The sequence below is a fragment of the Carassius auratus genome, chromosome 23 (assembly GCF_003368295.1).
Source record: "Carassius auratus strain Wakin chromosome 23, ASM336829v1, whole genome shotgun sequence".
NCBI classification, from domain to species: domain Eukaryota; kingdom Metazoa; phylum Chordata; class Actinopteri; order Cypriniformes; family Cyprinidae; genus Carassius; species Carassius auratus.
Genome location: NC_039265.1, coordinates 10,615,431 through 10,627,621, shown reverse-complemented (window position 1 = coordinate 10,627,621; position 12,191 = coordinate 10,615,431). Strand labels below are relative to the sequence as shown.

The 12,191-nt window shown below is 37.5% G+C and overlaps 1 protein-coding gene across 3 annotated transcripts in view; it reads right to left on the bottom strand.

Moving 5' to 3' along the window:
* Positions 1–560: 560 nt before the first annotated feature.
* LOC113041273 (nuclear factor of activated T-cells, cytoplasmic 2-like) overlaps positions 561–12,191 on the bottom strand; it is a 41,571-nt gene continuing 29,940 nt past the window's right edge. For all 3 annotated transcript variants that reach the window (XM_026199712.1, XM_026199713.1, XM_026199711.1), the window contains 2 exons: positions 11,452–12,180; positions 561–2,566 (listed from right to left, as the gene is read on the bottom strand). In XM_026199712.1, the coding sequence (XP_026055497.1) occupies positions 2,511–2,566; positions 11,452–12,180 (785 nt within the window). In that variant the 3' untranslated portion in view covers positions 561–2,510. The remainder of the gene's footprint in view (positions 2,567–11,451; positions 12,181–12,191) is intronic.

The following is a 12,191-nucleotide window of genomic DNA, read 5'->3' as shown; positions in this document are numbered from 1 at the left end:
TGAATTTATTACTTTTATTTATTAATAATCTTAATTTATGCAATTTAATAATTAATCTTACTGCAGAAATAATAATACCACATCTAAATGAAAATACACCATTACAAATGTAACTTCTGTATTCAAAATCTTCAAAGTTTGTAAGCATTAACTTTAACGTTACCAACATTTTTAAAATTAAAAGCACAAAATATTTCTTAATATTAGCTACTGCATGTGGCATTTTACAGCTAAAATGTTGAAGTTTAGCTGTTTTAACTACTGTAATCATTAAAAATGTAGCAACCTGAATATCACTTCCTAACATCAAAAAAGATAGAAACATCAGTGAATGAGAAATATAACTCGTGAATGAGAATGATTCATTCATTGAAATAAACAGTGTCAACATACTTCGCGATGTTCTGAGAAGTTCTTAATTATTTGATTGTAGCAGCTATGTTTTAAATAGACTTTATTTTAATAACAAAGACTGGGAAAAAAAAGAGTCGTGAAGATGAAGGAAGTATCTCACACGGAGTGAATCACTTCTTATAAATATTCACACAAGCAAAGAAAATCTCTTTAAAGTTGTCAGGTTTATTGCTCATGTTCTCAGCTAGTAGGCTTTATTTGACAAACAACATTAACACGTCTAAACACATTAGGTTAGACATGCTTAGGCCAAAACATGAATATGATCATGAAAAGCTAATGGAATAAAAAATACAATTGGTCTCTCTTTTGGCATTGGCAGTCTTACATTTATATATATATAAAAAAATTAAATGCAATTTGTCTTTATGCAGCAAAGGCTTTGGCAGTTCATATATTCCCAGAGCCCAGGATATAAGATATTAAATGTTAAGAGAACAACTGATTCAGTTCATATAAAATGTCTCTTCCTATTATGACTATCTGATTCTAAAAAATAAAAATGATAGGAACAGTCTTTACACTTTTGAGGCAGTCTATTTACAGTAAAGATAAAAGGTTTACATTCTGAATATAGTTGTTTTGTTATGCCCACAGTTCACCGAAACAACAGATTCACGGAAACATTAGCATCACTCTTTTTTACAATGTGTTCCAAAATAGATTTTAGATAATACATACAAATGAATTATTAATGTATACCTCTCTTAATTATTCAGCCAAAATTGTAAAGACATAGAAAAATATATCCTGCATAATTGCTTATGCATTTTTTTAAGAGGGTAGGATCGCTTCCAAAAATATTTTCTCAATACAAACTGATGCTTCTTGATTAGTTTGCTTCTTTAGTAAATGCACGTTTTGTTAGTTTGTATTCAAATATGAAAATGAATGTGACAGTGTGTCACAGAGACATGCAGACCGTATCTACTTTAAGTATAAATACAGACACTGAATGTTTTACACACAAAATATAAATGCATATTATAAAAGCAAAGCAGTTATGGTTAATAAAATCCTCCAAGAGAAAGATCTGTAATACAGCTAACCTAAAATTTAACATTGGGAACAAGACTTGAATATTTCAAGTGTTTTCTATTTATAGAAGAGATGGAACTGGTAATGTCGCATCATACACAAATAAACAATCATAAAATATGATAACCATTCAGTTTTAGTTCGGCACAAAGACGTTTCAGAACCTAAATGTAGTGCAGGGCATTATGGGCTCTGACTTGACAAGGCACATTTCCATTCATTTTTGGCTTGCTTGTTCTACGTTTTGCTAGAATGGCAGCTCTTTAGGAAAAGGCACAGATGTTAAAACAGTTTCACAAAGAAGAAAATATGACTTCATTGGTTTTTTAGCTGTATTTGCTCAACATCTACATGATTACAAACAAATCAAATTTTGCTGACATACTTTAAATAAAATATAATTAGTTGACAAGAAAGTGCATACACTGTTTCCCTTCACGAACAGTGCATTTGCTTAAAACAATTTAAAATAAGGCTTTTTCATTCAACAATTTGGATTGATGTACTGTACACATGGTTCATCTAATACAAAAACAACCTATTCTTAGACTCGTAGATTAATCATTAGCAGTGGTGTGAAGTATTTATCCACTTTCCAATTAGAAGTATGTGCAAACGTCTTGTTTTGGGGAATATGACATGAGGTTATTGCTCGAAATACACTAATCTGAGTGAGTTCATTAATGTGAGTCAAATGGCTATGGAATTAAAAAAAAAAAACATTAAAAGGAAAGAATTTACTTGACTGCACCTGTCCAATCCAAACTGTTTATGAAGGCTCAAGGCTCTGACAACTTTGACGTATGAGATCAACATTGGATGAGTTTCAAAAGTCAAATAATAGCAGGGAATTTCAATAACGTTTGCACATCAACACGCTGCTGTTCCTGGAGTTGACTGAGATGGATGTTGGGTTAAATGTGGTCCATGATCCAGTTTCTGTCAGGGTGACGCTTGACCGGGCCGAGGCCTCGCTGCTGCTGGTAGACCAGTCTCACGTGTGACGCTGAAGGCAGGGCACTCCAGGGGTCCTGCACGACTCCCGATCAGGGGTTTCTCTATGTCTGACCCCTGCCAGGCACCCCTGTCAGGTCCTTCCTTATGATCTCATTCACTACAGAAACGACAGAAAAGAAGAACGGGTTTAAAAATGAAAGGACTGGCACAGTGGGGTTCAAAAGAAAAGAAAACATACATCATAACATCATACCTCAAAAAATATCTTAAAGGGTTAGTTCACCCAAAAATGAAAATTCTGTCACTGATTACTCACCCTCATGTTTATGCAAACCCATAATGACCTTTGTTCATCTTCGAAACCCATATTACGATATGTTTGATGCATCCCATGAGCTCTCTGACTCTCCATAGACAGCAAGGATACTTACATGTTCAAGGTCCAGAAACATAACAAGGACATCGGTAAAGTAATCAATGTGACATCAGGGGTTCAAGCGTAATTTTACAAAATACGAGAACACTTTTTATGCACAAAAGCAACAAAAATAACTTTATTCAACAATTTGTTTCCTCTTTTTTTATTTTGCGCACAAAAAGTATTCTCGTAGCTTTGTGTCCTTGCTACGTTTCTGAACCCTTGATCATGTAAGGACACTCGCTGTCTATGGGAGAGTCAGAGAGCTCTCGGATACCATCAATAATATCTTAATTTCTGAAGATGAACGGAGGCCTTTCAGGTTTGGAACTACATGAGGGTGAGTAATGAATATGAATTATAAATTCATAATTATTTATGCATTTAGCAGACGCTTTTATCCAAAGTGACTTACATTGCATTCAAGCTAACAATTTTCTCCTAATGTGTTCCCTGGGATTCGAACCCCCAACGTTGCACTTGCTAACGCAATGCTCTACCACTTGAGCTACAAGAACACTTAAATTAAATACATACTATATTGAAATATATGGTTATATAACTCATTAATTATTTTTAGGGCCGGGACTCGATTGAAAAAATTAATCTAATTAATTAGAGGCTTTGTAATTAATTACTCGAAATTAATCGCATTTTAATCGCATATAAATATTTGACCTAAGAACAGTGAGAAGTAATTTTTTTTCACATGGATTTATAGTATACCATTGAATAATGACTGAATACATAAGCTTAAGCAACAAAATATTGTTTATTTCTGTTCAACCAAGTCTAGCAGACCAATGCAATTTTTGCCATGAAGTGTAGCAATAGCATATTTAGAAACAATTTAGAAATAGTACATTTCAGAAATTCAGGAAGCTTATAGGTGCTGGAACCTTCTGTAAAGTGTTTTTTAAGTAAAACACAATAATGTCAATTACATTCAGAACATTGGAAACACTGACTATTAGAAAACATCTCTCTGTAGCTTCAGAGGCCATAACATACTAAGTCCAACTCTCAATAACCTTGGCCAAAACAATAAAGAGTTCAACATAAACTGTTGCACCAACAAAATAATACATAGTTCAACATAAAGTGTAAAGTCCACGCTAGCTGCTATATGTTTTGCGTTTAGGTGATACTTGAGGCTCGATGTGCTGCGGTGATATGCGAACACTAGTTGGTGCTCAAGTATAATCGGTTCGCCGAAACTCATCCAGTGAGAAACGTCCCGCGGTGCAAAAATAAGTTATTCAAAATGCTGGATTTTTTTTTTCTGTAATTAATTAATCTTAGTTAACGCGTTATTTTTTGTGTAATTAATTAATCTCAATTAACGCGTTAAAGTCCCGGCCCTAATTATTTTATAATATAGATAAATGTCTAACAATATAGCTAGATTTATTTTTTATATGTATTTTTAAATTAGCATATTTATATACTGAATGTTATCATACAGGTATGCTAATTTAAGTTTATTAAATATGTTTCCATGCATTTAAATTAGCATATATATTTAATTATTTGTAAGTTCTTATAATATATTTGTAATTATACATATTTTTTATTTATACATTTAAATATTAACATACTAAATATATATTTCCAGATAAATATTAAACAATGAGACGAAATGGCAAAGTATCCCAATTTACTGGAATTTTACTTAAATGTAAAAACAGCAGATATTATATGTAGTAGTATAATTATATTAAAATGTGATATATATACACAGAGCTGGGTCGATTAATTCAAAATCGCATGAAAAAAATAGTAGTTAGTATTGTAATCCGTTACAATAAACAATTTAGGTAATATAATCAGACTACTTTTTGAATACTTTTAGATTACTTTTGAATAAGTCATTTGTGTGTGTGTGTCTGTATGTGTGTGTATTAATTTGTCACTTGGTAAAAATAGCTATTGTAGATGTATAATAATTTTCACATGTTGCAGTGCCACTGAACAGGCACTAGGTGGAAGGGAACCATCCGACAGAACAGATTCAGTGAAGCCCTTGCAATGGCCTTTACTTCCTGCAGTTACTCTTTTTACAGGGGGGCATAAATGGAAACTTTTACTACCTCTTCATTCTAAGAATAGCAGCAGTGCGCGTGGGTCTGTTAACTCAATCACTACACCACCACACACCAACTCTAGTCTAGCCACAACTCTGACATGAACAAAGGTCACAGGTAAGATCAAATCAAATTAATGTGGGAAAACACCTCCAATGCTGTTTGAGTTAAGCATGGAGAAAAATGATGACGGATTCACAGGTTGATGGTACAATTACATTGCAGACCAAGAACAGATTGATATTATGATTGGATGGTACTGTTCAAAAGTACAACCCCAATTGGGATGTTTTGTTAAAATGCAATATATTCAAGAATCTGTGATTTGCTCATTCTCTTTACCTTTTATTTAATTGACAAAAGTACAAAGTAAAACGTTTTCATTGACCAATGTGTAAATGTATTTTGTAACACATTCCAAAAAAGAGAACGCGTCAATCATTCGTTCGTTATCTGGCTCGGATCTGTGTTCATCTTCAGTTCTCTCTTCACATCAGTTCAGTCAGTTTACTGTTTGAGTAAATGAATTACTCTGGGATATTGGTTTGTTTGAACTCAGAGGGAGTGTCAGCCACATTAAACAAGTTAACAGCTTAAGTCATTTGTGGATTAATGTGTATTAGAGACGCGAACCGTTTAAAACGATTCAGTTCGATTTGGTGAACTGGTTCAAAAAGATCCGGTTACATCGAGTGATTCGTTTGCGAACCGGATATCACTACACTGCAGTGGATGTGCTCACAACAGACCCTGAAGAGAAGACAATGCTGAATAAAGTCAAAGTTTTTGATATTTTTGGACCAAAATTGATTTTCGATGCAAAAAATTCTAACTGAGCCTCTGATGTCACATGGACTACTTTGATGATGTTTTTATTACCTTTCTGAACATGGACAGTAGACTAAGAGCTCTCAGACTAAGTCTAAAATATCTTAAACTGTGTTCCAAAGATGAACGGAGGTCTTACGGGTTTGGAACGACATGTGGGTGAGTCATTAATGACATAATTTTAATATTTGGGTGAACTAACCCTTTAAAGTCTTTCACCAACTAGTACATGTAATATTGTAAAAAGATTCAGGGAATCCAGAAAAATCGCAGTACATGTAGGGCAAGGCAGGAAATCTCAGTTGAATGTGGCATTGCATAACAAACAATCATGCTGTGGTGTTAAAATAGCTACATGGGCTCAGGAGTACTTCAGAAAACTGTTGTCACTTAACACAGTGTGCTGCTGCATCAAGAAATACAACTTGAAACCCTGTTACTCTAGATGAAAGCTACGCATCAATTCAATGCAGTGATGCCGCTGGGTTCTCTGGGCCAGAGCTCATTAAGACAGTGGAAAGGTTTGCTGGACTCAGATGAGTCCACATTTCAACTTGTTCCTGGGGAAAATGGTTTTTGAGTTCTCTGTCCCAAATATCAAAGGGACCATGCAGATTTTCATGAGTGACAGATGCAAAAGCAAACATCTGTCATGGTATATGAGTGCATCGGTGCAAATGGCATGGGTGACTTGCATATGTGTGAAGGTACCATTGACATGGAGGCATGTATTGGAGTTGTACAGAGAAACACACTGCCATCAAGATGATGTATTTCATGGGAAATCCATGATTATTAGATCAAGACAATGCCAGCTCTAATTTCTGCATGTGCTACAATAGATAGTGACTTGGTGGGTTTTTGTTAAATGTAAGCCAAACTCATGACAATTAAAAGAACCAAAGACTTAAATTCAGTGCACACAGACTGAAGTAGTTTATTTAATACACAAGTTGCACAATTTGAGTTGAATTACTGAAATAAATGAACTTTTCCACAACATTCTAATTTATTGAGATGCACCTGTAGTTTCTCTTGAGCCATATATATATTTGTGACTGACTTATTGATGGCCAGTCTAAATATTTAGCCTAAAATGAATAATGAAGCCCAATAAAGCAAGTTGCATTCTATTATTAGCAATGAATAATGCAATATTATATAGTAGCAAACACGCAACCAGCAAGTGCTCTGTATAGTGCAGCGGTAAATATGCACAGGTTTTGCAAAATGTATGCAAAAGAAAAACCTCAGCCAAGAATTAGATGAAACACTGAAAGATTTTGAAAAACAGCGTTTGTTGTGGTCAAAGCTTGCGTTAGGGGAGAGGGAACTTAATGTTCAACTGATTTCCCTATTTGAAGCTTGGCTTGTGTAAGAAGCACAATGACACAGATATAAAAGTCTAAATTGAAAATAAACACTGTAAAAACAGCATGAAAAGTTTAGACCAGCTCAGACTCAATAAAGGCTAATGAATCATCTTGAATCACTAAACAGCCCTATAAAATAAATAAATACAGATTTTTTATAAACAATACTAAAATGCATTATTCAAGAAATGTGTAATTACTGTTATCAGGCTCAAATTAAAACAGTTTTTTTTCTTTAATAGAATCTATAACAGCGCAATCAAGAAAGCCTTGCGGTTTCAATCATATAATCCTAAGTATGGGAGCTTGACGTGGATGACATCTGTTTTTCCTTCCGAGACTAATGAAGAACAGATGATAGAGGAATAAACTGGTAGCAGTGGGATGCTGAGGTGCTTTATCAGCGAGTAAAAAAAAAACTGAATACGAGGCACTGCAGCCATCCTACTAACTAACAGCTTAAAAAAACTCAACTGTAGAGAAGCTGGATGTTTTAAGCCAATCATGCTGATGTGGCTTTAAGCACGTCTCTACATGGTTGTTAGGTTGGTTTCTAGGTGGTTTGTAATGATATAAAATACCTTTGAAACATAACACCTATCTTCTAAACAAGCCCCACGATGATGTATGCTTGCTGTCCATATGCACTATACAGGACAGAGGGCTTATAGGGAAAGTAATGAAAGGTTGGCACACACTGATGGGTTTAGAGCTGTAAAGGAAGTGTACAGACTGGGCTGTATAATAGGTGAGTGTCTGGCTGGAGAGACGGCGGCCAATCAGAAAGCTTGTTTACAAACCAACGGTGGAGGGCAAGACAGAGCATAGTAGATGACTCAGTCTCTACTATGTGTGTGTGTGTGTGTGTGTGTACGCATGCATATACTTAGATATACTTTGGGACAAAAAATTTGAAAGGGTTTCTTTTAAGTGTAGGTTTAGACTGTAGTCACTGCTATTAGCTTTACATAAAGTATGTCTTTCATGTGGACTAGAAATTCATGTGTATGTGGATCAGGTTTTGCTAACATTGTGGGGACCAAATGTCTCAAAAAGTATGTAATGCACTATATTATGGGGACCAGTCGCTATGATGAAAACGGTTTAAAGTATCTTAATGAAATGTAAAAATGCAGGGTTAGGTTTAGTTGATGAAAATGATTTGCTCATTATTAAAACAATAGAAGACAATTGAAAGACCCTTGAAGAATAGAAAAAATAATTATCATATGACAACATGAAATGACAGGAGATCGTGTATTGACTTCAGGTATATGTGTAAGGACCTTAGTCACAGTAGATGCCGTATAGAGTATCTAGGTGTCATTTGTTTAATGCAACACTGAAAATTTGTCTTTTTGGAGAAAAAAACTGGTGCAAAATATGGCCAACCCTGACTAAAGTCTACACAGCAGAGCAAGAAATGTGATGTATGTTGAAAAAAATGTGAACGGACATACAGTGCATGATCTACAAGTGTGTGTGTACTGGCTAGCGCATACTGTAAGTGTAAAGGACAGGAAGAGTCTACACCACAGCTCTGACTGTTTTCCCTCCAAAACAGACCAGTTTAGAAAGAGCAAAACCCAAACTATCAATATCTGCTTTTCTTTTAACTTTGCCTTCAGTGCCATGTTCAACTCTACAAACTACAGTTGCTGCTAATTTGGAACACCGCTTTTACAGAACAAAGCTACATCTTATCAGGTCCCTGCTTTCACAGCCAGAAATTGAATGGCTTGGCACACACGTGGTCCAAAACTGGATGCAAGTGATCTGAAACTAATGTGCACGGCTTACGTGCTCTATCTAAATTATTCCTGCTGCTCTCTCCAGCTGGAAGAACTTCAACTCTGTTGCCTCAGGCTTTATTTCCAGCCTGGGAAGCCTAAGTCGAGCCAGTTGAGCACTGGAAGATTGGCAAGTGTCGTACCCCGAAAACTCTAGGCCAGTTTGGCTGTTTATATAAAGGGTAACACTTGTTAATGGCCAATGAAGAGATGAGCAAAAATCAAAGGTTTACAGTCAAGGAAAACTAGAAAAAGAACATTACTACCTTGCCAAAAAAAGACTAGTTTGGACTAGCATGCATTTCTATGAGAGCCAGGCTGGTAACAGTCTAGTTGGGCAAGCTGGTGGACCACCACTGTTAAGATTAACAAGTCTTGCTGGTTAAGCTTGTAATAGAGCCGTTGGTGATGAAAACTCTAGAAATGACACAAAAGATGTACTTAGCTTCCTTTTCTTGCTATTGAGAAATGCAAAACATGTATGTTCATAATGAAATAGATGAAGGTACAGTTTCTATACAGAGTCCCGACCACAGAAACCCTGATACCCCTTCAAAAGCCACCATCGAAATTCTGAGTGAGATAGATGTATCTGCATGAGTCATATTATATCCGGATGTGTGTGAAGGTCTTGGCAGACATCAAACGGTGATATGTTAGTGGGTGGATCGCTATACCTTGACACCTCTGCAAGCAGAAGCAACAGGGACTTTTTGTGGTCATCGTCCTTCCTGCTCTCAGTGACCTGGACTTTGTCTGTACTACCAGAATCACTTTTTCAAAGTAAAACTAGAGCCACCAGGCTTCTTAACTAGCTTAACCTACTAGTTTAGACTGGTTTATAATTAGGCCAGCCAGGTTTACTATAAAGACCATGCTGAATCCACTAAGCTAAAGTGACTTGTTGCAGGGTCAATCCCACTGTTGCAACTCAAGGTTAACAGCCTTGTTCATGAGTAGAATGACAAAAACAGCTGCCACGCACCTTGTGAGATTCAGCATTTCCAACTATTTTGGGTTGGAGTGGTAAAGTGGTAATTTCCTAGTTACCAGCCTTGGGCTTTAGTCACTTTACCACTTCACAAATTCTGTGTGGCCACTGTTATTCCCTGAGGTGTTTACAAATCTCAGCAGTTTCTGTCTTCCTTTAAGGGGCCTTAATGAGGAAATTCACTAACACCTTTATGGGTTTACCAGAGTGGTGTTAAACTCTAATGGGGCTACCAGAAATATTTGTACTTAAAATTTGGTGGGGGGTCTACAAGGATTCATTAGAAAGGTTCTAAAACAGCATCTTGTTATGAAAACATCAAAGGTTTAAAGTCCCGGGAATCTCATAGTAACTCTCTATTGACGTGTCTACAGTTGCAGCGTTGCTGTTTACTCAGGGAAACCCTATTAGAGTATGCAGAAGAAATTCCATCTTTGGCTCCTGGACCCATCCGCTTCAGTTTTTCCATCCAACATGGCCCTTTCCCTTTCCTGCGAATTCCCACCCATCACTATCTTGTTCAGATCAGGCTGCCTTTCTGGATAAGTGCAGCAGCTGCAAATAGGAGTTCTATCCTTCAGATTGGCAAGAGTGCGACCTGTGGAAAAAAAGCTAATCCTCTCGTGGGTTCCCCCCGCAATATTGGGGGCGCGGGGCCAAGGGGAAGCCTAGGCCAAGTATAACAAACAAAAAGGCTTTCCCCAGTTCTCCAAGGCAGCCCATTCCACTGTTTGACAATGGGTTGCCATGGCACTTGTTTTGCAAATCATAACACTGTCAACATGTCCAAGACGTTTTGGAGCTGTGTACTTTTCTTTTCTTTCTTTATTTGTGAGGTTGAAAAAGCAACCATTTCCTTGTCAGGAACCCCCTGCATAAGACATAATGTACCACAAGAACCTCTGAATTCCCAAATTGCCTCAGAAAAGTGACACTGGAATCTTAAGTCTTCCCTTGCCAGTATTCTGCCACATCGTGGTTTGGCCATTTTCAAAGTCATTATATCTTGCCCATGATTTTTTTTGACACAATTGAAAAACAAAACAGAGGGTGTGTGCAAGGTAACGTGCAGCCATATCCATCCAATTCATTCTAGCTAATTCATTCCCATTTCATTCTTACTGAGTAATGGAAAGTATATACCCCAAAGCCAGTGGTACAAAATAGACCTTTCATTCATTCATCTTTATATAATACACATTATAGCTAGCGTCTCACTTTCCTTGAGTCATATGTGTGAGAAAATGAAAAATTAAATGTTAAGACAACAAGAGATGGACTTGATAAGCACTCTTCATACTATTGTCTAAAAGCAGACAGGGACATTTCTAATGGTGCATTAGCATGCTGTCTGTCAAAGAATGTGACAGAATGGCTCCTGATAATGCATTCCTATGACCACATATTTTTACGGACATTTGAAACTATATGTCTCTTCATGCACTGATTCTTCTGAGACATTGTGTAGATTGACACACTATGTAAGAATCAGTTTCTAACATTTCCCAACCAGCCTACAAGCATTAGAAGAGCTGCTGATCAACCTGTTGCTACTCACCATCATCAAGGTAGGCCTGGTCCAAGTTCTCCTGCTTGACTGTGACTCGTCCAGGAACGCTGGTTCTTTGTTCTTCCGTCGAGGAACATCTCTGGGGCTCTACTTGGACGGGAGGTGACCTGTCTTTGGCCACCCTCTGGAGGAAGGGCTGTTGTTGGATGACTGTGGGGTAATTCTGAGGATGCTGAGATGCATGGGCTGGTGCTGGTGAACGGTTTTCCCCTGTGGCTTGAGGACTGTGCTGATTGTAGCTCTCACAATAAATGATGTGCTGATGTTCTGGGGGTGGTGGCACGGGAGGATCTCCTCCTCTGAGCAGGTGGTGGTTGGTGGGAGAGAACTGTATGATTGAGGGATGATGGTTGGAAGGATGCTGGCCAGCCAGGTGAGTGGACTGGGCTGGGGAACCCGTGTGGACCAGAACTGATCGATGGGAGTCCGGGATCATGGCAGCACTCGTCTGAGAGTAAATAGGACTACTTGACAAGCTCTTTCCAGGACGGGAGTACATTATGGCTGGGCTCTGCTGCTGAAATCGGTGGTCTGGAGGGGAGACACACAGGCGGGCCTGCTGACAGGGGACAAGGCCAGGCACCAGGCTGCTCTCTGGGGTGATGACCCCTCGAGGGTTATAGTACTGCTGGGGAGACACCCCCAGCATCTGCGACATGGAATAACCCATCCGACCAGTTTCATATTCATCCACGGGCTCTGTCTTAATAGACGGAACTGGGAAAGTA